Raw genomic sequence first — 27,006 nt, 5'->3', positions numbered from 1 at the left:
AGCCAGAAAACAAGAATCCAGAAGTTGTCTGTCTGCCTGTCTTTTTTATTTATTTTTCATTATTATTACTTTAGTTTTTAGAGTTTCTAGCTAAATATAGCACAAAGTCTTCTTTGTAAAAAAAAAACAAAACACATTACAATTTTCAATATGTTACTTACCTTGATTTTTCAAAAATCCCTTTTCAACACAAAAATTCTTCTTCAGACAGTAAACACAAAATCTTTTAAATATTCATTCCCCTTGCTTTCCTCCTTAGAAGCAATTATATTTTCAATTACATTTTAAAACATCGTTAACATTGTAACAACAGAAGTCAAATAGAAATAAAATATGTCGTAAAAAAAATTAGATGTTTTATTTGAAATATGGCATTTATTTTACAATGCACATATTAGGTCAAATTGTCAAAAAGCAATATTTTCCCCACACAGAGATCTCATAGAGTATGCACACAGATTACTATGAATGCAATAAGCTTTTTCCACCAGCTTTAACGCACCTTCCATACCAAAGGGCAAACCTACCACTAAGGCCTGTGGTGACTTAAAAGGAAAAATGGAAGCGTATCATTAAGAAAAATGCTGCAAGATGTGTCTATGCAGAGTACGGCAGTGAGTTGTTAAGGCAAGGGGCGTGTGGCCTTGCATAGGCTGTCCCAGGCAGTGCCCGACCTCGTGCTGGAAGGAAGTCGGAAGTCTCCATCTTGAAAAGTAGTCAGCTCATGCTTTTTTCACATTTGTTCTCTTTTGGGCACTCCTAGCTTTAATGTTCTTCTTGGGGCTGGCTGGTTTGGGAGCAGGTGGCTTTCCTTTCGGTTTCGGGGGATTACTGCGACTGGTGCGCCCAGCTGTCTTCTTCTTGTCCTGAGTCATTCTCCGCTGTTCCCGAAGCCTCTCTTCCCACTGCTGGGAGGCAATTTGTAAACATGACTATCAAATAGATCTCACCCTTTCATGCTGTTGAATGAATATCAGAATGAAGGCAAGTTTTTCACTGTAATAGACTCATGACGATGACAACAATCAGAATAGCTACCCTATGAGGTGCACTTCTCATGTACTGGGTGATTTGGAAAGTGCTCAGCATATGATGAAGTCTTGGCATATATTCATCTCATTGAAACTCAGATCAGTCCTTCTAGGTAGGCACCACTGTCAGTGTTAGGAAACGAGCACACAGAGGTTATTTGCAGAAGGCTGCAGAGCTGGTAGGTGTCAGAGCCAGGATTCAAATTCACCCACTCCAACTCCAGAGACTAAGGACCTCACCTCTGCATTTCCGACCACTGTCTCTATAGGGCAACATTCCTACACAGCAAGGCCTTCCAAAAGGCTCTGGCACCGCCCAAAGCAGAAGTTTATGTAGCCTCACTGGGAAGTTAGGAGTTTGTTACCACACTTTACATGTTCACCTAATTCTCCCACATCCAAGGGAAGGCAGAAGCCCCACCTAGTAATCCACTAATAATCCCATCTAGTAATCCCATTTAGTAATCCACCAAAGCACTAGCTACCCAGAACCAATGGGAAATAACTCATTCTGGAAAATCAAGTTTCCTGGATAGCAAAGGGTGTATTCTTTAAATAGCTAGCTCATGTAAGAAACAAACGAAAAATTGAGTCCAGTTGAGTAGACACTGCTTTATATTATAACACAGATGTCTGTCCCTGCTTTGTTGGAGTACATTTCATTTAGCAAAAAGTTTGGGCATGACCACAGGCCAGGTATTGTTCTATCATGAGCAGTGCAACAAAAAGATAAACACAGTCCCCAGTCTCCTAGGGCACAATTCTAGTCTGTTCTAAAATAATCGACTCATTGCCATATGTTGCTACCATATGGTGATACTTTCAAATTCTTACTGAAGTATATTGGAATATTTGCTGCCAAAGTTAATGGTCCAAGCAGCTATGAATCTTGAAAGCTTTCTTTCCCCTCAGCAATCTCAAGGCCTTAGGGTCGGCTTGCTTTCTCCATCGATGCTTCTAATCTGCTTGTAGTCATGGAAACCAGATAACCAATCCTGCTCGAATTTTCTGTCTAGTGAAACTAAGCAAGCTCCTGAGCAGCTCATGAGTGTTCGAGCAGGAGTTTTTAAGCTCAGATTTAACCCAGCAGTGTCTGGTTCTGTTATTCAGAAATGCCCTGAGTAGGGGAGACTGTGTTGTAACTACGTTTTCCACAAGTCAATTAGTAATCTACACTATTCCTTCCCCAAGAGTTTTCATTAGTGCAAACTAAGAGAGCACAGGCAATGGCAGTATGTTTTATGAACTTGAAAACACGAATTTTCCTGAATATATCTAAACAAATTTTCAGGAGAGCGGATGCTTTAAAAACTTCAAACCAATCACCTGATGTCTTTAGTTCTGATATGATTTCACATCTCTGGACAAGAAACTATTCTAACTCCTCTAATTGAATTACCAATATTTCTATGATGTTACCACTTAAATTAAGGATTTGGCCACAAAATAATTACTTTTCGCATATGATTTTTTAACAAAAATCTTAACTTATTTTATATACAGGAAAAGATTCTGCTGTGTATAGTGATGGTATGAGTTTCAGAACTAGATATTCACACCCCTACAGTTACATGTTGGTTTTAATATCAGTGGATATTAATTCTGCTAAAGTATCTTACAGTTCACTAAAACAATTAAATGCAATGCAATAAAGAAACAAAAAAGGCCCGGCACGGTGGCTCACACCTGTAATCCTAGCACTCTGAGAGGCCAAGGCAGGTGGATTATTGGAGGTCAGGAGTTTGAAACCAGCCTGAGCAAGAGTGAGACCCGTCTCTACTATAAATAGAAAGAAATTAATTGGCCAACTAATATATATAGAAAAACTTAGCCGGGCATGGCGGCGCATGCCTGTAGTCCCAGCTACTCGGGAGGCTGAGGCAGCAGGATTGCTTGAGCCCAGGAGTTTGAGGTTGCTGTGAGCTAGGCTGACACCACGGCACTCACTCTAGCCTGGGCAACAAAGCGAGACTCTGTCTCAAAAAAATAAAAAAATAAAATTAATTAATTAATTAAAAAAAGAAATAAAAAAATCGAACTCAATCTGAAAATAATCAATAAATTAGTAGTGAATATCTAAATCACCTTTTTAGTTGAATAATAGGCTTCTGATAAAATTTCCGAGAGAGAATAGCTATACTTTTAATCACCTACTCAAAAGACAAATACCGTTGCTATTGCTGGCTCCTATAAAAGTTTGGGGATGAAAGACTGAAGAATTCCCAAATTCTATAGGATTCCTTTAAAAGCATCCACATTCACAGTATTGTTAGTTTTACTTACTATGGATCTTTTACTAAGTTGATCTCTCCATTTTTCAACTATGCAATTTTCAAGGAGCATCATCCTGAAAAAAAGTAACTTATCTTAATAAGCATCTTTTCATTATAAAAGCAAAAAGTTTAAAACCTTGGAAAATTGTAAGAAAAAAATCTTCAATAATTACTAACCCCATAATTCACCTATCTACCACTTATATTGGTATTTCCTTTCATTCTTCCCTGTACCTATGTATATTTTTAGATCACACTGTATGTTTAGATCATACTGCACATATCCTTTTATCATTATATTACATGAATTTTCTGATATAAATATAATAATTCAAAAATTAATTTTAATAATAATATAGCATTACAACTATGGACATCTATAAAATATTTAACCAGATATCTATACTGTTGAACTCTTCCTTTTGTTCAGCTATTACTACTAGTGTTGCATTGAATATTCTGGTATATAATAGTGTGCACTGGCTTATTATTTCTTTAGGAGAGTTTTCTGAAAGTAGAATAAAAGATATGTATTTTTTTTGAAGATTGTCAATGCATAGTGCCATGTTGTTTTCAAAATGGTTGCACTTTCATCCAATTCACTAACAGTAAGAATTAGGTAAAAATGGAATCTTGTTTTTATTTCAATTTTGGAATTAAGGTGGTAAATTTTATAAATTTTTTTTTACTATTTGTATTTCTTCTGGAACTTGTCTGTATAGACTTACATACATATATATGTCTATATCGTGGTCTCAGTGTTTTAAATATTAATTTGTATGAACTCTTTATAGAGGAAGATAACTGTTTCTTTGTCATATTTATCACAAATATTTTTCTCAATTTTTAGTTGCCTTTCTATTTTTACTTGTGATTTTTGCATACACAATATTATGCAGTCAGATATATAGAGAGATATTTTCCCTTGTAATTTCTTACATTACTTTTATGTTTACAAAGTACTTTGCCTTTAAAATATCACAGTCACCTAATCTTATCTTCTTTGATTATGTTCTTAAATTATTTATCTCTTTAATCCACTTGAAATTTATTTTGTAGTACAGTATAAAGTGAATAAAATGTACCATTTTTCCAAATTAGAATATTTGCAACATTTACTAAATAATACATTTGTTTTCTATTGGTTTGTCATATTTCTTTCGTAATAAAAAAGCTCTTTTATGCATTAGAATCTGTTTCAAGAATTTTTCCCGTTTTATTTATGTATATATCTACTTTTGTGCCACATGGTTTTAACAAGTGTAGTTTTATATCAGTTTTGCAGGTCTCATGAGGCAGATTTCCCCTCCTCACTTTTATTTTCAAAATCTCCTTTACATGCCCTTAACTGGTTTGTTTTTCTAAATGATCATTAGGATCATTTGTGAATACATAAATCCCGATCATCTGAAAAAATTTTTTACTGGGATGGATTTATAATCCATTCATCTCTTACATAGAATTTATGGACTAGTAACCTGGTACATCCCCCATGGCATTTAGCATTGCAGCAGATACAAACACCATGTAGAAGATGAGCCCAGAAACATTAATTGTTCCATTACAGAGAGACAAGATATGAGCAGAGGAATGACTTTAAAGCTAAGAACACAAGGCATCATTACACTGTGAGGAGGGTACCCAAGTACTGACAGAATACAGAGTAATAAATTACTCAAGTGAGGCTATTTCCAAAAAAAAATTTTTTTTTGAAGGAATGAGGTCTTGGGCTATATCTAGAAGAAACTGATGAACATTAATAGCAGAGAATGAAAGATGACTTACTCTATAAAAATGAGTGATTTTGCTAGAGAAGTACGTTGAGTAAGTTATGAGGACCATCCCGGAACCTAGGCTGAAGAGTTTGACTTTATATTATAAAAAATGTACCAATATATGTAAAGACAATAAGGAAAGAGGAGTGGGGAGACAAACACTCCCACCTGGAGATACGCGTGTATATGTGTACGAGTGTGTGTGAAGCATATATTTGTTGATACTTTGCTTTGTGATCATTTGGATTGAGAATCACATATTCTTAGATTCCGAAGCCACCTTAAAGTTTATATGTGTATGTGTGTGTATACAATACTCTATCAAGCAAATATTGTGAAGTGTATATAAGGAAAACATGGGAAACCATAGTCTCAAATGGCTACTTACTTAATCTGTAAGTTAATAAAGAGGCCATTAAAAACACAGTATTTGCCACACTAAGATTGTTTGAATGATTTGAAAAGAATTGTTCTTACTCAAAATAATTTACTTGCTCATTAAGTTTTGAAATCAGCTTGGATTTTGAAATTGATTTTTAAGGATTTCATTTTTAAATACTCATATTCCTATTTTTCCTTCATTTTATGATGAATTAATTGATATTTGTGATAGTCCAACAAAGGCATCTGTTAAAACTATCTTTTAAAAAAGAAATACTGGCACCGTTGTTTTTGAAACCACAACTGCTAAATGGGAATTATGTTTTTGTGAGCAGCGTGCAGATAGTTCTTCCTGCGCCTTCTGTGCTTACCTTGAACGCCACTCGTAACACATGATGAGAACATCTTGATGGGGCAGGATGTGTGGGCACTGGCAAGAAGAATTCGTAATGAGTGGGACTTGAGTTCGAGGGATGGGTGACGAGGACTTGAAGATCTCTTTTACATCCACCACTGTCGTTACTTCATTACAGCCACTCCTCTGAACAGCTTTTATTTTGGCATGAATAACTGCAATTTAAAAATAGATAAAAGTGTTGTTGAAGGCTTCGGGAAAAACTAGGGCTGGTGTATCCAAGCCAACTCCTTAGCCTCTCTTAAGGAATCACTCCTGTAATTATGGTCATGTCCAAGTAGCCAAAATGTAGGCAAAAAGCCCACACAGTCATATGCTAAATGTAAGGCATCCCATATTGTCAACAGTGCCTTAAAAATTCTGAATCATACTGCAAGATGTGAAAGCAAACTAAGAAGCAGGCTTTAGTTTGGGTTCTGCCATTGGGTCAGTGAAAATTCCACAGAAACATTTATTTGTTTATATTCTCCCTTGTAATGACCTGAGGCTAGGATCGTATATTCTCAGAATCAGAAGTTTGATTTCTTCAATCACTTATCTGATGTTTGAACTTGTTCTGTTTTAACATTTTCAAACTGGAAGGAGTCTCTAAGGATTACTATTCTCAGTCCTTTAGTTTCAGACTGACAACGTGAGACCCATGGCGGGTAGAGATAGAACTGTTATTACAGATGGATGCTAATGGCACAGGTTCTGATCAAGTTTTAAATTTTGGCTTCTTTGCAGTCGAGGAACTAAGCAGATCAGATTAAGATGATATCTACATAGAAGAGGTTTTAAGGAAAAAAGGACTGGAAAAGATAAAGAATTTTTTGCAGTTGGTGAATTACCCATATTGGCTATATATGATTCTCAAATCTGATAGCTTAGTAGTTCTTTTTTTCAGATTTTTTAATATTACAATGATCCTTCCACTTTCATGTGTGATATATATCCTAAAGTTTCTTATTGATATAAAATTTCAGTTTGAAGTATGAAAACTAAGTTAATGAATAAAATGAATATTTTTCCCCAATTGGCTTTCTGTTATTTTAGCAGAAATAACTTAAGAAATGCAATAAAATATAAAATAGCCAGCCCAAGCAGACATTTTAAAAGAACATATTTTTAATAAATTTACTTTCAAATGATGATAGAATTAAAATTACTTATTCAAATATTTATTATTTAAAATATCATGATTAACTTAATTTTGAAGAAAATGTGGAATGGTTCTTTCCAATAAGATAGAGGGTTCCAATAAGATTTAAATAAAATCCAATAAGATTTAAACTATTTCAATAGTGTGGTCTTAGCCCCAGGGTTTTGTGATTAGCGTATTTTCCCACAATTGGCTTAAGATGTTAAATATTTGTATGTTTTTATAAGTAAAAAAGGTACAGAGGGACATCTTAATTCTCTGGGCTTCGGGGCCTTAATTTTCTGGGCCACCGATATTCAAATCCATCCAGACATTCACACCCATCCTTCCTGCAGCAATGAAACCTCAAGAAGAGACCAGGTGGGGTGTGCCATCTGGGATGAGCAGTGCTTCTCACCAAGACAAGGAGGATCAAGATGTCAAACTTTTCATCGAACATACTTAACTGTTCTCACCTGGATATTTTCCATTTTGTTCTTCCACTTGATTTACCCAGAAAAGCAAAAAGTTTTACAATTGTCATGTGCCATATAGAACCCACGTAATTGATTAGAAAAATCACCAACCCTCATCTTTACTTTGTGACTAAGTAGATCTGGCCTTCTTAGCAGTGACAGCCTTATTGACATTCCAGCTTTGTAAAGTGCCAAGTCTCAGAAGTAAATGGCTCTATCAGATGACTTACCATAGCTGTAGTTTTTGCTCAGATATGTTGCCAAAGTTGGCTTCACCTTTTTGCACTTGCAGCGATCTACAAAAGGTGAAAGAGAGACAGAAAGTTGGAAAATGGTACGGAATCCTCTGGGGAGGAAAAGGAGAGGGAGCCTTGAGGAAAAACGAACTCACCGGGGCTTAGGCGTTTACAGTCAACGTCAAGAGGCCTTTCCTGTACCATCATGTCTGGTGTGATGTCTATCCACTTAACATCTGAAACACAAGCAGGGCCACATGGGTGTGGTTGGTGATTTGGTCTGTTCACCCAACTGGAATAAAGAACTATCTGAAGACATAAACTTACACAGGATCATAACAAGAACTGTACTTAATAGTAAAAATGGCATGCAGTCACCAATTGCTTCTTTTATAATGACATCCCAGGGCTTAAGAAAGGAGTCTTTGGGGTGAGACTTTGCTTACCCAAGCACAAATGATGTGAATGCACATCCATTTAACCTGGCTGGTACATAGAGGTACATATACATTATTCCCTCTCCAAGCCACATTAAAATGTTGATTTTCCAAGTTGACAGTTTACACTAATCCAAATAACCAAAATATTTCCAAATCCCCACCTCATACTTTGCAGTACAGAAACAGTCCATTTCTACATAACCAAAACCAAGCATAATCCTCTATCACTTACATAATTCAAACGATAAGTTTTTTTCCCTAAAACTCTGAATTAGAGAGGAATTTCACTTAACCACTCCTCCTTCATGTTTAAAGCAATGCTCTGATGTGTAACTTCAGACGCTACACTGCAGCAAGACTTTATGTTCAAATGTGAGATAAGCTAGGTCAGAGAAAGCCTGGAGAAAAGAATGCAAAAATATTCTTAGGCTTCATTTCAAGAAGTGAATTTAAACCTGCTCCTTCTTCAAAGCAAAGCAGCCAAATGACCAAAGAGGAAGAGGAAGCAGAGATCAGATTCACTAAAATACCACAGTTGGCTCCTGGTCCACGATCAATGAAAAGCAAGTCACAATACTCCAGGGTGACTGCATTTACAAACGTCACTCCTGGCTGGGAACGGATAACATTTACAGCTTTTTCAGAAAGGACTTTTAAGAAGTAGCATTAAATGTAGAGAGTATTAGCACCTTCCTGGTGAGATTTTTTTTTAAGCATTAAATGAGTTCATGCGTGTAATATGCTTAACACTTGCTCAGATACATAGTTTGCTGTTATTATTTCTGTTATTACTGTAAGTGAAAACATTGGCAGTGGTTCCCTTTGTAAGGGGTGCTTAGCTTCTCTTGGAGATTCCTGTGGGGAAATCAGACTTTTTCAGAATTGCACGCCGCCCCTACCACCTCCGCTAATCCTCAAAGTGAAGTGGAATGGGGGCTGACCAGCCCCTGGCAGCCTTAGGTGTGGCCGCCCAGTTCTACCCTGGTGGCAACAGCCCCGGGTGGCGCCTCCTCACCTCCCTCGTCCTCCCCCAGGCCTCACCCTCCGGGAGATCAGTGACGATGGCTTCAGGCGAGATGCACACACCACGGTCGTAGACGGGCAGGTCGTCGCAGGCCAGGCTCTCGGGCCAGCTGTGGTTGTACATCTTCATGAGCGGCTCGCAGTCGTCGCGCGCGCGCTGGCACACCGACTTACAGGGCTTGATGGGGTCGTGCAGGAACTCCAGGGTGCAGATGGGCGCGTACATGGCGCAGAGGAAGAAGCGCAGCACGGCGCTGCAGTTCACGTCCACCAGCTCCTCGTACTGCTCGATGGCCAGGATGGCGTTCTCCTGCGTGCTGTGGTGCAGGTGGTTGGGCATCCGCGTGATGTTCCAGGGCATGTGCCGGCACATGGGGATGCGCACCGCCTCGCAGGGTGCGCCGCGCACGCCCAGCGCCAGGCGCAGCCACAGGCACAGCGCCACCAGGACGGAGAGGAGCATGGCACTATCCTCCCGCGCTGCGACCCCGACAGGCAGAAAGGGCCCTTTTCTTCCCGCCGCCCTAGCCTTTCCCTGCGCCTCCTGCGAGGAGGGAGTCCTCCGTGGGCGCAGGAGCGGTCCTGTCCCCAAGCTCCAGTCGGCAGCAACGCGGGGCCGCAGGGTCCGGCCGCGGATCTCTGCCGTCTGGCGCACGGGGCGCTAGCAGCGCCAGCCCTCAGCCTCCGGGGCGCCAACCCGCCCGGGCAGCTCCAGTCGCGGACCCCGCAGCTCCGAGCGCAGCCAGCCACGGCCATTGCGGGACCCTATTTATCCCGACGCGTCCCCTGACGTGGGCTCGGAACGCTCCCTTGGCAGCTGCCGGCGGCTCGGCGCGGGGGCTCCCCCTCGGCTGCCCCACCCCCAGGCCTCTGCGAGCAGGAGCGGTGACATCATCTCCTCCCGGCTACCGCCCAGGGCTGCAATCCTGCTTTCCCCAAAGCCCCTCCTTTCTAGTCTGGCCAGTCCTGTTTCTTCGGACCAAGAAAAAGAGCCTCTAGCAGTCGTTTTGGACACCGGCTACAAGAGGGGGCAGGCAGGAGAGACTTTCCAGAGAGGAAAAGATGCTTTTTTTGAGTGAAAGCTGAGCTTTGCTTCTGCTGCCTTGGTTTCTCAAGTATAGAGTTGGAGGGAAATGGGAACTGCCGCAGCCTTCTAATTCCCAAACATATTTGTTTTCTCCAGTAGGGGGCGTGAGGAGCGCTGAGGACAGTAGCGAGACTACCTTGCCCCGCCAGGGGAGAGTGCAGGAAAGGCTGGAACAGAATGGACACGTTATATAAGCCAGCCCACCCCGCCCCTAGTCGTGTGGAGTTTTTGTTGTTGTTGTTGTTGTGGCTAGTTGACACGAGTTTTGGCTGCAGTTTTTCCAGGTAGCAATTGGTTTGCACCTGCTCCAGGAACTCAGTAGAACTACTGGAAGGTGCGATAGCATTTTTTAGTTTGGGAAATGTCTTCTGTCTACCAACATTCCCCCTTCCTTCTAGATGGAACCCAGGAGAAAACAAAGAGAACTTTGGACACCACAGTCTGAAAGATTATTTTTCTCCTTCATGCCAAACAATTTCCAACCCAGCAGCTTAAAGTGTTGATTTTTGATGTGCTTGGAGACTGTTACTTGAATTGAGTGAGAAGCTGTGTTCCATGGAAAGCAAGTATGTATGCTTCGTTTCCTCTTTTATCTTATTTGCATTAGGGGGAGGTAGTAAATCCAGCTGCTGGCTCAGCTGTCTACAGAAAAGGGAGGCTTTATTGTTGTAAGGGCGTATCAATCTTCAGGCAGTAAGACTTCTGGTATATGATATTTTCTTAGGGCATCAGCAATATGGAAATATGTTCTTTTAATGTTAATCTTTAAAACACAGTTTAATCTGAACTTAAGGCAGATAGGCCTTTTCTCTCCAAAGCTTATGCCCACAAAGTTAGGTTAGTTTTGATCTCCACCAGGACTAAGGATTAAAATAGCTGAGAAAAAAACAAGCACAGCTAACAACTAATGGGAATTTACAATGGGGAAGGCATGAAGCTAAGAATTTTAAATGCATTATCTTATTTTTTCCAGGAACATGAATTAAACATAGTAAGTTAAAAGGATAAATGAGATGGGTACATTTAAGGATTCACCCAAAGATTCCAGTTCTATTTAACGGAAGCCCAGGGTGCCCTTATGCAGCCACACCAATGTAGAGAAGTATTCCAGTTTCCTACAGAACACATATCAAACTCCAAAGATGCCAAACCAGGCTAGTAAAATATCAGGCAAGGGGAACAGCCCAGATCGCATCTCAAGCCATTTCAGCAGTAAAATCCAATGAGTCTAAATCTCTCCCTGAGTGAAAAGGATCTTCAGTCAGAGTTCCTACCAGGGGAGCAAGAGAAAGAGCTGAACTACCTACCCTTTTCCTATGAGTTGGTTGGGGAGGGCAGATTTGGAGAGGGATCAAACTTCTGCAGCCAGTTTGAACCTGCTGCATCTGTTTATGCAAGTACCAATCACAAAGCCCCATGCGCGTTCCTGGTGTTTTCTGATGGCCTGTCCTTTAAGAAGGGGCGAGGGGAAGTGAAGAGCCCTTCTGTCTGAAGCTCTTTGCTTACCTCTCTAGGCCATTGGTAGCATGTCTCTAGTGTTTATAGAGAGAAGGGGGCAGCAGGGAGGGGTTCATCGGGAGAGCCTGTCAACCCCCCTTCTCTTCAAGCTGTTATTCTAGAATACCCCGCTTTAGCACTCAACCCATTATAACCTTACATTAATTTGCCGAAGCGTGGTAACTGAGGAAGTTGCCCTTGTCAGTGGCTTCTCTCTGGTGACTCCTTTTCAAGGTCCTCAAGTGCTTGCTCTTTTGCCTACCCTTTAAATATCTGGAGCTCTGTAAAGCTCAACCCTCATTTCACTCTCAACGCTCCCCTCTACTCCAGGTTTTCTGAGCCTCAGCACATTTATTTGGGGCCAGTTAATCCTTTGTTGGTGGGGATAGCTGCACTGCACATTGTAGGAAGTGTAGTAGCATCCCTGGCCCCCACCTACTAAATGTCAGTGGCAGCCTTCTCCCCATCCTGGTTGTGACAATCAAACATGTCTTCAGATATTACCAAATGCCAAATGTCCTTTGGGGCTCAAAATTGTCCCCAGGAACCACTGTTTTACTCTTTGGCTTTAATTACCACCTCTGCGCCCATGGCTTCTAAATCCAAAAACTCTGCTGCTTTCTGGAAGTATTTACTCGACTGTCCTTTGGGTATTTCCACCAGAATATCCCATAATCATCTCAAAGTCAACCAATGCTAAAATAAATTTATCTTCTTTCCTCATTCAGGACTGAATTCCCAGTGCCCCAAACCAGAAATCTCTCCTTCTGAATCTAAATCCTTCTCTATAGTTCCCAACTCCCTTCCACCTTCTCCATTCCATCCACCTCTCTGTTAGCTCAGGCAGGATGTCGTCCCAGGATTATAACAGCAGATTCCTCTGCCGTCTCCTGCCTTCCGTCTGGCCCTGCCCATTCTCTACACTGTCACCTGAGTGAGCTTCCCAAGGCAGACACACCTGACGGTGCCCCTCCCAAGCTTTAGATTGATTGATGGCTCTCACTGTCCTCGATATTAACAGCAAAATCCTTAAAATGAGTGATATGGCTCCAGATTACCCTCTGCCTTGTACTTGAACCCCAACACTACACTCATTTTCTCTTGTCCTCACGTCCTTCATTCAGGAACGTTCTCTCTCACTTTCACCTGGCTCATTCTCCCTCATCCTTGACACGTAGCTCAAGTGGAAAGGAGCTATAAACTTGGAGAGTAAGTCTTTCCTTTTAGTTGCTTTCTTTTTTCTTGATTCTATAATTTAGATCCTAGCATCACATAAACATAAACCCGGTTAACTTTGTTCTTGAAGATGCTAAGCACCCCAGACACAGGACCACTTGGCTAGTAGTATTGCCGGGCAATGGGAGGGGAGCAGTCTCACTGCAATGTGACCCTCAGACAATGTCCCTGAACTAGGCTGAACCCAAGGGCCCATTCCTAGTTCCCAGGACCCTTCGTTGGGATTGGGGGCTGGGAAGTGGCCATATGGAATAGCTAGTATCATTTCTTAAGGAAGGGACCTGTCTTTCCACTTTTAATTTGGAGGGAAAAGGCTGCGGTTTTTGACAAGGGGCAAAGTATGTGGGGGCACAGCAAGTGCAGTAGCTCTGCTTTCTGGATCGTGACCTAGAAATTGCCCCCCCAGCATGTGACCGCCTGTTGAACACTGCAGTTAGTGGGGAAACATACTCCTTCTCAGCACAGGCCCCCACCCCCTTCTAAAACACGATGCCGTTCAGGATGCTAGTGGCACCACTGCCACTGCATTTCCTGTTGGCAGCAGTGAGCAGTGAAAACAGAAGCGAAGCGGCAGCAGGCAGCGTCCCGGGCAGAAATAGCTCCCGTGCGATTCACTGGGGCCCTCCCTGTGCGTCCCGATCTGATCTCGACTGCGCGGAGGCCACCGCGGGGGCTGGAAGCGCCTTCGCCCAGACCACACTCGCGGCAAAGCAGTGCGGAGGGAAGCGGCGCGAGCCACTCTGCGCCCGCCCGGGCGCCTCAGCGCCCCCTTGGGCTCGGGCTCCCTCCTGGGGGTGAAGGGTCGTGATGCCAGGCCCCGCTCCCCTCCGCGTGGCCCGGGGGGCCCTGGGCGCCTGGCTGCTGGGCAGCCTCTGGGTCTGGACTCTGGGCGGCCTGCGCGGCCTGGGGGCGGCGGGCTTCCCGGGGTCGCCGCGCCCGTGCCAGGCGCCGCAGCAGTGGGAGGGCCGCCAGGTCCTGTACCAGCAGAGCACCGGGCGCAACAGCCGCGCCCTGCTCTCCTACGACGGGCTCAACCAGCGCGTGCGGGTGCTGGACGAGAGGAAGGCGCTGGTCCCCTGCAAGAGGTACGGGGCACCGGGGTGGGGGGAAGCCAGGGCGGGCCTGGGGACGGCGAGGTCGCGGGGGCCTGAGTCTGGGCGCTCGCTTTTCAGCTTGCGGCTTCTACCTTCTCCCAGAGAGATCGTTTGCAAAGAGAGTCGCTTGGGTACAAGCAAGGTCGGGGTCTGGAAGCGGGCTTGGGCCCACCGAGTGTGGCATGCCAGCGGCGGGCACTCAGTAATGCCCAGCGGGGGAGGTGAAGAAATGACCCTGCAAGAGCGGGATCCTCTTGCAGGGCGCCCCCGTGCCACGTTCGGCCCACGCCTGCACGCTGCTGAGTCAGGCCTGTGGCTCTCCGAGGCCCTGCAGCCTAGGGCGTGTCTTCTGTCCTATCTGACACACAGAATAAACATTTTCCAAGAAATATTTTTTTACATTTTAACGGTATATGGCAACACTACAAAAGGTGTGGGGGATTGATAAAAAAAAAAAAAAAAAAAAAAAAAAAGATTTGACCCACAAATTCATCACCTTGCCACAACTATTAACATTTTCATCTGCTCCCTTAAGGTTTTTTGTTTGTTTTAAAGCAAATTGTGCATACCGTAATCAAAAAGCCATATATTATCTGAATCCTTTTTAGTTGACATTGTCTCTTACATGTTCTTATTTGCCACCATTGTGTTAGTTGGCTCCTTACCTATTTTTAATGGCTTCACAATATTCCATACAGGAACAGAGGCATGTTATGCTATTTCCATTTTTTTTCACCACTGGTCTGGTAATTCACCTTTCCACATCTGTTGTGACAGAGGACCCTTTTTCTAATACCTAATCTTACTTGTGGCCCCTTTAAGACCTAATTTCTAATCTGGGATCAGCAGGGCTTCCTTCCAGAGCCCTACTGTTTTTCTATGTGTCACTGTCCTCTGTTTATGGCATTTGCATCATTGGCAGTTGCAATGTGAATGTCCATGGTTTAAGGTTCCAATGGGCAGCAAAAGGGCACCATTAGTTTCTAGAACGAAACAGATCTTAATGTTATCATTTCTTCTAGAAGGATTTGTTGAAGTATTATGCTACTTGAAGAATGCATGGAAAGGACAAACCCTTTAAAACAATATTATTCAGAGGTGCAAGATAATGTATTACGTAATATGGAGCAGCAGAGTCATCATGATGGATTGGGAATATCTACAAAGTCTTGCAAGAACATGAATGTTTTCAGTTGTGTCTTGAAGGACATAGTAATAATAATAATTATAACAACCAATATTTGAGCGCTTATATATCGGGCATGGTGCTGAAGACTTTACACATACATATATGATTTAGTTTAAATCTCACAATAACTTGACAGTATAGGTTTTGAGTCCCATTTTACAGATAGTGACTCTGAGGTCTAAGGAGATGAAACAGTTTTCTCAGGATCGCACAGCTGGTACTTGAGGAAGCTGGGTGGAGTCTGACACCTATGGTATACGAGGCTCACATTTCTTCTTTCATTTAACAAGCATTTGTTCATGTTAGGCACTGTGTATAAACAGGATGGGTCCTGGTTTTCAGGGAGGTCAGAGTCTGGAGCTGGAGTCACATGAATAAAATATTCCCATTTAGTGAGAGGAGGGGTAAGCAGGGGTGTGATGAGAACCCCTCAGTTGAGCACCTAACCCAGGCTACCTGGAGGAGGTGAAACATGAGTGAGTTCTGGAGTACCTATATGAGCTGACCAGGGGAGGCATGGACAGAAGACTGGGCCAGGGGCATGTGGGTGTATCCACACCCAGTATGTGTGCCATCTTGGGGCTTACAGGGCTGAGTACATTCTGAGAACTGCAGGCCAGTCGCAATTAGGGCTGAAGCACAGAGGATGACAAAGGGTCACATGGAAGGAGCTTTAAACCTTGGAATGCCATGATGATATTGTATAAAGATCACTGGATACATCCTTGATAACTTGTCCCCAAGATTCAGGTGCAAAATGGAGCAAAATTGAGCAAGAGTAAAAGCAAAAACACAACCTAGGAGATTTTTGTAGTGGTCCAGGTGAAAGATGGATAGTAGCAATGGGAATAGTGAGCAGAGGGGAAGTGGTTGAGTTAGGGAAGTATTGAAGTGGTCTAATTGGAGGGTGTGTGAATGATTGGGTGGTATATGGCAAAGGTGGCGGGGGAGATGGAAGCGTGAAGGAGGAAGCCCCCACTTTGGGGTCCTGAAGCTAATGGTCTGATGGCATGGAGTAGATGGTCATACTGTTTCTTGAGATGGGGCTTGACCCTGCATACTTCTGGTTAGGGTGGATTGCTGCTGTATGTGTATTTGTGTGAAGGCGTGCACAACAGTGCTGCACTGATGAAGAGTCATGTCGAAGATGGCCTGGAATGGCCTAGCGTACACTGCTGAAGCAGAGCAGTGTGGCTAGGAGAAATATTAGGGTTCCTCTCCCCAAAGGTGATATTTTTAAAAACTTAAGAAATTAGGTTTTAGAGTCAGACAAATCTGTATCTGAATCCAGGTTCTGAATATAGGTCTTTGGGTAAGTTACTATAGCTTTCTGAGCATCAGTTTCCTCATTTACAAAATGGGAATACTTATACTGCCTAATTTATTGGATTATTGCGGGGATTGAGTGAGTTGAAGTATGTAAAGAACCCAGTACAGTGTCTGAGAGTACACAGAAGATGCTTTGCCCGTGGCCGGGGTGGTCCCCGTCACCACCACTGCCATCATCCTCCTGGTGGAAGTTACCACGCGCCAGAGACTCATTGCCAGCCGTTGGGGGTCAGAAACGTGATCCAGCAGCACACACAAGGGCCCTTCCTTTGGGAGCAGCCTGGGAATAAGCAAACTCAAGTGCTAACCTGTATATTCCAATGAGTTTAGTATCTGGCACGGGGACCAGAATTCTCAAATCCACAAGACGAGGTCATTCTCTCCCTGTAGTCGGAACTCTGTGGGGAGCCGAATTATAATCAGGAGGTTGTGAGCAAAGAGTTGGAGCAAATTCATGAGCAAACATCTGATGACTGCTTGCCCTGGGGTAGGCGGTATGTTCAATGTTGAGCTTTCCATCTTGAATAAGGCGGGCCAGCCTAGGGTAAGGCTTAATGGTAATCAGATGAAGATAAAGCAATGCCTTCATTTTCATGATAGAGATGCCTTGTTGGGGGTTTTGTGCTACCCCAAATCTGCTGCTCCTGGCTCCTTCAACTCCAAACAGAGCCTTGGTGGGTTCTGCTCAAGTCTATCTGAGCAACCCTTCTTCTTCCATGACTCCGTGACTGATCGATAGTCTTTACATGTGTGTATCATACCTTTAGTGGGGTCACAGCCAAGTCTTGCTGGCCTGCAAACTTTTTTGTCCCTTTGTGGTGATTTCTGATTTCTCAGCCCTGATCTATTAAGTGTTGGTTTTACAGTTTAACTTTTAGAAGGCAGTTTTATTCCCCTCCTTCCCAAGTCCTTGGCAAGCTTCTGTCTCTCAGTTCCATCCGCTGGCCCTAAATCAGATGCAGAAAAGAATGTTTAGTGCGCAGATGTATTTTTGAGTTCTTTAAATGTAGATTTTTTTGGAACAAACTTAGAAACTTTTTCAGGTATCAGCAGTCTGGCCAAGAAACCAGATGTTATTTGAAGAAAATGTGTATGAATTATCTCTTTATATTTATTAGTAAGTTGAGAAGTAAGATTTAGAATTGGATCAACTTCTCAGGATTTTCATTTTGCATCCAGAGAGTTATGGAAAATCCCACTGATAGTTACTGTGAAATGACTAGGATTTTCCAGGCTCTCTTTTCCCTGAGATGATGGAAAAGATTAAACAATTTTACAAGCTTCAGATAAGACAAGCCTGAGCTGAGAATGGGACATATTAGTAATTGATACTATTTTGTTTTCTGGTTCCAGCTGTCTTTCTTGTCTCCTTGGTTAAATTCACAAGTATTTGTTTGGAAGACTGAAGGAAAAGCAAGACGATTATTTTCACATTTCAGGCAGTGTGTTGAATTTTATATGAAAAGCAGTGTAGATACTGAATGAACTCTCTCAGGCCAGCAGTAACTTAATGTTCCTGCTTACAAAGTAATGGCTTAAGGTGTTGGAATCAATGAAGCTACTGATATAAAATGAGCAGAGAGGCATTAAAAAATATGCATACCGAGATAACATCTTGGAAGACTATTCAACTGCCAGTCCTACATGTTCTACTGGGGATTTTTATTTGCAAAAGATGAAAAATATGTCATAAATGGAGTGGCAAGTGGATTCTTATTCGAGTTCTGATTAATTCATGTCTGTCTCAGTTTTCCCAAAGCATATTGTTACTTGGAGAACAAAATAGCATTTTTTTTTTTTTTTTTAACAGAGAACCAACCTACTGGAGTGGAGAGATCAGGGGATTACAGGTTAGACTGTCACGGGATGCCAGCCATGGCTTCTAATCCTGGCTTCACCACAATTTGGTCCTTAACTTTTTAGAACCAATTTGTTTTTTATTCATCCTTCAATTTAATTTTAATCATGCTTACAATATTGATACTAAATAATTTTTAGGCCTTCTTTCTTAAAAGCTAGATACAGATAGAATTAAATGAGATCATGAAAGCACCAATTGTACTTTTATTATATCAGTCTGCTTCACTGTTTCTACCATGATGCAAGGGACTTGACACAGAATCTAAAATTTTTCTCAGATTGTCCCTTTGTGTAGATAAATTCAAGGTTCTGTTTCTTTCTTCTCCTTTTCCCCCAAGCCTATGCTAGTAGGTACAGAAAAGGAAAAGGCTAATGAAACGTTTTGGGCCCAAACACGGAAGACTCTCCTCTCTACTGGGCCTCCTGCCCTGATAATAATTGAGTAGGATTGCTTGCAAGAGTGTTGGCCCAAGTATCTTCTGTGAACAATTAGTTCCAAGGGCTGTTATCACACTGGGTAACTTCAATGATCATATGTGTTTGGAAATGAGGATAAGGATTCTTTGTCAAATACATTATTTTATTTCGATACTATCTCAAATTACAGAAAAGTTGCAATTATAATGCAAAGAGCTTTTTTTTCCCCTCTCTGAACTATTTGAGAGTAAGTTGCCAACCTAATATACCCATGATCCACAAATACTTCAGTGTATATTTCCTACAAACAAGGATATTCTCTTGTACAACTGTACTGCCACCATAAAAATCAGGAAATAAACACTGATTCATTTCTGCCATCTGAAATTCAGGTGTCATTGAGGTTTTGCCAGTTGTCCTTTGCATATTCTGTATAAGAATAAAAAAAACAGTTTAAATTCAAGCATTGCATTTATGTGTTGTATCTCTTTGGCCTCTTTCTGTCTGTAATAGTTCCTAGGTCTTTCTTGCACTTCAGTACTGGTCAGCTATTTTGTAGAATGTTCTTTGATTTAAGTTTTTCTGATGTTTCCTCATAATGAAATTCAAGTTATTCACCTTTGGCAGATATATCACAGAGATAATACTATGTTCTAATTGCATCCTGATGTTCACTTTGATCACTTGATTGGCTATTGTCTGCCAGATTTCTTCACTGTAAAATGATACATTTTCCCTTTGTAATTAATAAGTATTTTGTAGGGGGATATTTTAAAATCATGCATATATCCCATTCTTCATTAAATTTTTGACTTATTCCTTTATTTATGTCAGTATGGACTCAGGGATTCTCATTTTATTCCATTTTCTCTTATTGTTTATTTTGATGTTTATATTGTCCCAGATTCAGGCAGTTGAAGCCTCTTTAAGTTCGTTTCTGTGTTCTTGTGATGTGTCTTCTTATTCTTTGAGCACTCCCTTGCTTTCTGGCACAAGGTATTTCCAGATCATCTGTATTTCCCGTGCCCCAGCCCTGGAAGAAGCCCTTCCTCAAGAATCCCTGGTTACTTTCCTGGAGAATAAGATTTGGACGTCAGGATCTGTGCTGCAGTTGTGCTCATTGTCCCTTGGGTGGCATTGCTCCCGGGCCCTCTCAGTGATCAGAGCAAGGTTGTAGGTTTGTACACACACCACACACACACTTGTAGACATATATACACATTTACATTCATATTTCTGAACCTCCAATTCTAATCCATGGAGGTACTTAAAAACTGATAGTTCTGATTCTAATCCAACATCACATGGTTCATTCTAGTTTTCCCCCTTTCATTTTTGCAACTTCCCTCTCAAGAAAGTGAGAAAACAGACCCATAATATTCAGTTGCAGTAGGTACGTATTCCCCTTCACACGTGAATTTCCTCCTCACCCCACGTGGGCTTTGCACCCCCGGCCAGTCCAGGTAAAAGCCTAACTTGCTTGGTCCTACCTAATGGCTTTGATCTAAATTGTTCAACAAGAGGAAAGGGAAGGTCAGGTTATGTTTTTTGATGTGTATTTAGTTTCTTTTGGGTTTCTCAACAAATCATCATTACAACTCCTCAGACGCTATCTATGTGACTGGGGGAGGTAGATTAATATAAAGCGGTCAAGAAATTTCTTTCATCGCAAACTCTGTTTTGCATGCATTGGACTTTCATTTTAAGAAATCATGACTTTCTGAATTTCAGGAGGATGACTCTTCCTTTGGCCTTTCATCCTTGCTTTTGATCTCAGATGCCTGGAGCTAGCATTTTCTTTTATTAGCTCAGGAAGTCTGACTGCTTGTGGCCTCCTGATCCTCAAAGAATAAACCATGCTGATTTGCAGCACTGAGTTTTTCTTCGAGAAGGAGATTTTCTTGGAAGCATGTAAAGTTTCCTTAAAGATATTTAATTCAGTGGATCTATAGACCATGGATTTCAGAGGGATTGATACTGGGATGGGGAGGGAGAAGCAGGCAGTGGGAAGAAATAAATATCAAAGAAGATGTGCCCAGGAGAGAAAGGAAGCTGATGGGGTATAAGACTAATTTAAAATTGGAAGCCAGAGGTGGTCACCATAATGCTCTGAAAACCTCTCCCCTTTCTCCAGTAACCTTGATCTGTTTCTTTCTAATTCTGACCTTAAAGATGGTGGTCAGGGCAAAGTGCCCAAAGATCTGAAAATATTCCACCAATTAGTGGTTTGTTTTTCCTGGAATAAATATGATTGTCTTATATTTCAACAATTCCAGTAAAAATCTTCTATTTTTCCCCCTTTATAATTTCTCTTATTTTATCCATTTCTAAAGAAAAAAAAAACTCTTCCCTTGATCTTGCTCGCTGAAACCTCATTCTCTCTTTCCATTTAAAGCAAATCTCCTGCTAACTCCAATTTCTGCCCTCCCATCAAACTTTTATCGCCAGGACTCTATCGAAAATAATGCGGTCAAGAGCAATAAGCTCTACGTTACTAATCAACGAATCTTTTATCAGTCCTCATTTTACTGTCGGTATTTTCCTCCATTCTGATCTACTTTTTTCACCTGGCTTTCAAGATATTACTCTCCTGGATCCTTCATTGTACCTCATTTCCTGTCCTTCTTAGTCTCCTTTGCTTTCCTCCTCTTCTCTGAACCAGGACCCTCCCGGTTCAAGCTTTCCATCTCTCTGCCTTTCTGTCTATACCCACCCTCTTAGTGACCTCATCCAGGTCCTTGTTGAGATGGTGTCTCTATGCTGAGGACTCCCCCATGGATGTGTCCAGCTCTGAGATCTCCCCTGCACTCCGTCCTTAGGGATCCAGCCTCTCAGTTGACTTCTTCACTTGGGTCTCTAGCAGTCATCTCACACGCAGCATGTCCAAAACCAGTACCACCCCTGGAAACAAACAAACAAGCTGAAACCAACTGAACAAGTAAAACTTACTCCCCCTGCAGTCTTCTATATCGCAGCTAACGGCAGCTCCGGTTGCTCAGCACAAAACCCTCCCAGTCCTTGATTTCTCTTTCTCTTGCTTGCCACAAATACTCCACAAGCAGCTCCTGTCAACTCTAATGTCCATGCATACCTAAGCTGGCCACACATTCCATGTTCTTCTGGTCCACACCTTTATCACCTGCTGGCTGGATTTTTATAAAAGCCTCCTCACAGGTCTCCCCTTAGCTTCTGCCCTTGTCCCCTTTAGTCCCTCTCAAAACATAGCCCAAGGGGGTCTGATAAAATCCTTGTGTCCTGTCACTCCTATGCTCAAGACTCCCGTGCCCTTCCATCTCTCTCAGAGCCAGTGCTTTATTGCTCTGACAGTTAAAGACCTTGAGGGGTGCGCACCCCCTTCCACACCTCCTCCCTGATGCCAAGGCCAGCCTGCTTGCTCCAGCCCAGCCTGAGCACGCTGACCCCTTTGGCACTCGTGTCTCTTGTTCCTTCTGTCTGGAAAGAAAGCCTAGCCTCTAAAAATATTCATGGCCCGCTCCCAAATGAAAGTATATCTCCTGACATTTTCAGTACCGATCTCGCTGCTTTATATGTTCAAGGCTCTTATGACTATCTAACAGACTATTCAATATTTTTTAAATTTGTGCTGTCATCTTCCCCCCTTCCCCTCCCCCACAATATGGCTCTCAATATGGCTCTCAACCACCATCCTCACACGGTGGTTGCCCTATCTCTAGCACCTGAGAACACTTTACATTCTTTTCAACATGCTAAGTGGGACATAAATAAAATACTTGTCCTGTACAAAAGGAACTGGATTCTGATGCCAGAAAAGTAGATTCCTAAGCTTCCTTTCCTAATCCTTAGAACAAGACCAGAGTTTTTATTATATCACTGAATAAAGAAATCAGTAATACTGCAAATATATATATATGTTAATTATAGAAAGATATCTAAAATATAGATATATTTTTTCCTCATAATTAAAATGTTTAAACAATAAACTCATAGATAATGATTTCATGGCTCATTATTCACTCATATTTTACATTATTAATTTCTTTTATTAAGAATGATTTTTGACATCAGATTACACTACCTACGCATATCTTAAAAAGCTTTTAGGCAGGGCTGTAGTGGAGCCTGCCTAAGCTGGCATTTCACAACCTCCAGAGAATGGATTCCCCAGCTTCCTCTCCTCCACAAGCCATCCCCAGCTGTTCTCTCAGCAAACACTGTCCTCGGTGTCTTTCTTGCTTCTCATTGTCGGTTTTGCAGAATTTCCCCCAGTATGGGCAGGGAGGTGTCCTAAGCACCAGTGGATTGTCAGAAGCAGTGACTTTTTGAACTGAGAGCCTTGAAGAAGGAGAATCAGACCCTTAGCAGGATGCCTGTGTCACCCTCAGACCCTCCAAAGAGAAGAAAAACTGGAGACAAATGGCTCCCAAGAAGAAGAAGGTAGCTTCCTCTGCACAAAAAGGACACAGTGGCTTGGATAACCCTTGCCCCTTCAAAGAAGGCTGCTTTTGTTGTGCCTAAAGTTATATCTTCAGGGAGAGCTCTAGAGTATGAGGTTTGCCAGTGAATGAGAGCCGAAAGCTACCCCAGAACAGGCACCAAAGTCAGCCCTCTCCAAGAGAAGACACTGCTCTGGAGCACCTCAGAAGTGGCCAAGAAGATCTTAGCAGATGGGAAGCTGGTAGCATGGGGCCAGAGACATATCAGTTCCTCCTCTGATGTAGCATTGTCAGGCACAGGAGAAATATAATTTATATGGAGGGTATGTAGCCTCATGACCCCCCAGAGTAGTTGGTGTGGCATCCAGGAGCAGTCATGGTGAACGCAAGGCTCTTCCAGGTTGCTAGAAAATACTTCGAGGGAAGACTGGTGAGCCTAAAATATTCCTCTCAAGTCCCTTACTGAAACACCTCTTAGATCTTCCAGAGTGCGGGGCGTACTGCCCGAGTGTCTCACCAAGATCCTGAAGAATCAGGATGCTCAGGCTGAGAAAGGCAGACATGTCTCCAAGGAAGATGCCCAGGCCACCCTGGAGCTGGCTGAAGAATCTCCAGGGTAACACTTGGCAGAGGGACCCTGGTTGAAATGAGGAGGCAGAGGCAGGAAATGTAGAAAAAGCATGAGAGCACAGAAGCTCCCATTTCAGGAGAAACAGGGCAGTGGACCGGTGGACGAAGGTGGGGAAGAGAGTCCAGCCAAGGCTTAACATCCATTGAAGTGCAACATCAGGTGTGGTGTTTTCATGGCTCAAGCGTCTCCTGTGGATGTGGGAGTCCTCCATCTCACAGCTGAGCCCTCCACCTGTCCTCTCTGTCACACACTCTGTGCTCTTGGACAGGACTTCTCCTCCAGCCCAGCTCTAGGCATGGCCTTCCTTGCCCATGGGACCTCATGGGACCCTCATGAGATCTCAGCTCTTCTTTAGGAGTTAGAAGCTTCTTTGACATCAGAACACAGTTCCTTTTCTACAGGGCAAGTACTTATTTAGGCCCCACGTAGTATGTTGCAAAGGATTTAAAGTGTTTTGGTGGTTTGTAGTCTTCCCTTCTTTCATCATGCTGAATCAAGCTTCTGAAAGGTCAATTTCTGCCCCTGTTAAAACGGAGGAATTTTTGTTGTCTATGTACTTGTAAAAACTTCTAAGGAGCTTTGCCACAAGGTCTTCTATTAAAAAACAACAAACATAAGCCATTGTACTCTTTTTATTGTTCACTGCAATGTCTTTTATTTCAATTTTCTTATTTACTTCAATCCTTTATTTTGATTCATGGTTCAGTCAGCTAAGGGACTTACTCGATTACTTTTCTTCAGAGAAAGGTACTGGGCTTGTATACATTTAAAGACTTTGAATGTCTGAGAACATCCATTTATTGTTGTTTAAATAATGATGGGCTTTTTTTTTTGGTGTATACAATTTGAGTAAAATTAGTCTTTTTGCTTAATATTTTTTATGGTATTTAGAGTTGTAGAAGAGAAATTTGATACCAAATTAATTTTGGTTTAGTTTTAATAATTTTCTTTTTCTGCCCAAGTTTTTGCAGGTTGCTTCCACTATCCTTGAACTTTACTCACATCTCCAGGGTATGTCCAGCTCTGGGGAAATTTTCATCTGCTATTTCTAGAGGTTTGATACGCTGTCTTCTCTCTTTGTTCCTTGTAGAATCTCTCTCTGCTTATATGTTTTGGTTCTCTTACATCTGTCCTCCAAATTTCTTTTCTTTTCTTTTTTTTCTTTCTAGCCTTTTCATCACTTTTTCCTGAGTTTTAGAATGCTACCTTCTAAGTCACTGCTTCTGTGGTTTTTTTTTGTTTCCCCACAACCCACCTGCTTTATGCTGCCTCCACTGCCTAAAAAGTGTGGTAATGATACTTTTTCATCAGAAAGCTATCCTTGTGGTCACACATTATTCCTTTTTGTTATGAACACAGTCTATCCCAAATCTCAATGAAAAGAAAAAATAAATAAGATTTATGCTTTAGAATTTCATGAATGTTAGCTGGAAGGGGGTGTGTGAGTTTATATTGCAACATGAAAAGCATCGTGTTGACTATGTACTCCCCTCCCGCCCTCCTTTGTACCTTCTGTTTTGTCCCTCTGGAAACCCATGCAGCATGGCAACATGGGTATCTCAGTACTAACGAGGCTGTTTCTCTTAGAGGCGGTGAAAAAAAGTCACCCTGAAGTATTGTCTCATGACAAGTTTTTTCATTACCCCTCATCAGATGAAAGATTATATTGCCTACACATTGCCAATATTCATCCAGATACATTTTTGGGAAAAGAAGCTCTTCAGTTTCTCAGGCACTCTTTTCATCTTTTGAACTAGAATCCAAGTACTGAAGGCCCATCACCTTACAGCTTCTTAAATGGCACACATAATTATTCTTCGATTTTTCTTTTCCTCGGTCTGCATTCTTCAGTATTGTAATGTTTTTGTTGTATGTGATCAGCAACAACATGCACACAGTGAGTTTGTGTCTAACACAACAACTTTGAAATTATTTTTTTATGTCTCATAGTCACTGTAGGGTGTAACTGAAACTCAGTGAGTGCCAGCATGGCAAGTGGCCGCAGCTCGGTTCTTCCTCCTGAGAGTCAGAGGGCCGGCATGCATTACTAATCTATTATATTGCATGTTAAACAAACCCAAAGTTTGTCCAGTTTCTTCCATAAAAGCCAAAGTCCTTTTGTAATCACAATATAATATTTGTCCACTCCCTTTTCTGTAATTGAATATGTCTTGGATGGCCAAGTAGTTCTACACGGATGAGAAGAATCCCTCCTTCCCCCTGTGGAGAAAGGGAAGAGTCTTGGTGTTAGAGAATGAAAATGAGTCTGGTAGGAGATCAGACCTTGGGGCCAATCCTGGCCCCATAATTTACTACCAAGTTATGCTCTGAGCCTCCTATTTTCTCATCTGTTAAAAAAATAAAACTGTTAATAACATGCTCAGCTGAATTTGCCAATCTGTAACCTCTGCCTTAGATTTTTTTTTTTTTCAGAACAGAAAAACAATTGCCTCTTGATTATTAAGGCAGTAGTTGGTCAGGTTGACCTATACCCAAGCCAAGCTCTGGTATTTTTGTTTCTAGGATTAGTCAATCCTTGGACCCTGCTCTTTCTGAAAGGAAAGACTCTTATAGGTTTGTTGTAAGGAATTAAATAGATAATATCTGTAAGCCAGTGGTTTTTACATATTTCAGTAAAGATACTTACAGCTACAGGTGTCAGAAAATCTAACTAAGAAATGCTTGAGCCATAAGGATATTTGCTATTTACTCCAGAATTCTTGTGGTACATATTCCTAGGTTTGACTCAACAGTTTCATCAAGGCCCTAGGCTTGTCTTCAGCCATTTAGTCTGCTGTTCGTAGAATGATGGTTCAGAGTTGCCAGATGGCATGCCGACTGTTGTCTCATGGTTTGAAACAGCTGCCTCTGCTCTAACCATTATGTTCTTACCTAGCTTCATTCAAAGACAGGAAGTGAAGAAAGTGGAGCAGGGCAGGGACTGTCCTTTTTTGAGAGAGGAGAAATCTTCAGAGGATTCTCTCTTCCTATACACTTTGCTTTATATCTCCAAGACCAGAACCATTTATGCCTCAAGCTCCAAGGGAGACTAAATAAATGAGTATAGCCAACCCTCCATAT

General features: G+C 42.0%; 2 protein-coding genes across 2 annotated transcripts in view; one reads left to right on the top strand and one right to left on the bottom strand.

The window, feature by feature from the left end:
- Window positions 1-355: 355 nt before the first annotated feature.
- Window positions 356-9,812, bottom strand: SFRP4 (secreted frizzled related protein 4). The gene is made up of 6 exons (XM_012777589.2): window positions 9,189-9,812; window positions 7,863-7,943; window positions 7,702-7,767; window positions 5,832-6,030; window positions 3,315-3,378; window positions 356-908 (listed from the first exon to the last, which is right to left on the bottom strand). The coding sequence occupies exons 1-6, from the start codon at window positions 9,631-9,633 to the stop codon at window positions 723-725; spliced, it is 1,041 nt and encodes a 346-aa protein (XP_012633043.1). The 5' UTR covers window positions 9,634-9,812; the 3' UTR covers window positions 356-722.
- A 3,667-nt stretch (window positions 9,813-13,479) lies between these two features.
- EPDR1 (ependymin related 1) overlaps window positions 13,480-27,006 on the top strand; it is a 32,098-nt gene continuing 18,571 nt past the window's right edge. The window contains 3 exon segments of the mRNA XM_012777590.3: window positions 13,480-13,616; window positions 13,618-13,784; window positions 13,787-14,075. Coding sequence (XP_012633044.1) covers window positions 13,480-13,616; window positions 13,618-13,784; window positions 13,787-14,075 — 593 coding nt within the window.

The sequence above is a fragment of the Microcebus murinus genome, chromosome 9, assembly GCF_040939455.1.
Source record: "Microcebus murinus isolate Inina chromosome 9, M.murinus_Inina_mat1.0, whole genome shotgun sequence".
NCBI lineage: Eukaryota > Metazoa > Chordata > Mammalia > Primates > Cheirogaleidae > Microcebus > Microcebus murinus.
Note: the sequence above shows the minus strand (reverse complement) of the source record. Positions and strands in the feature narration are given on the sequence as shown.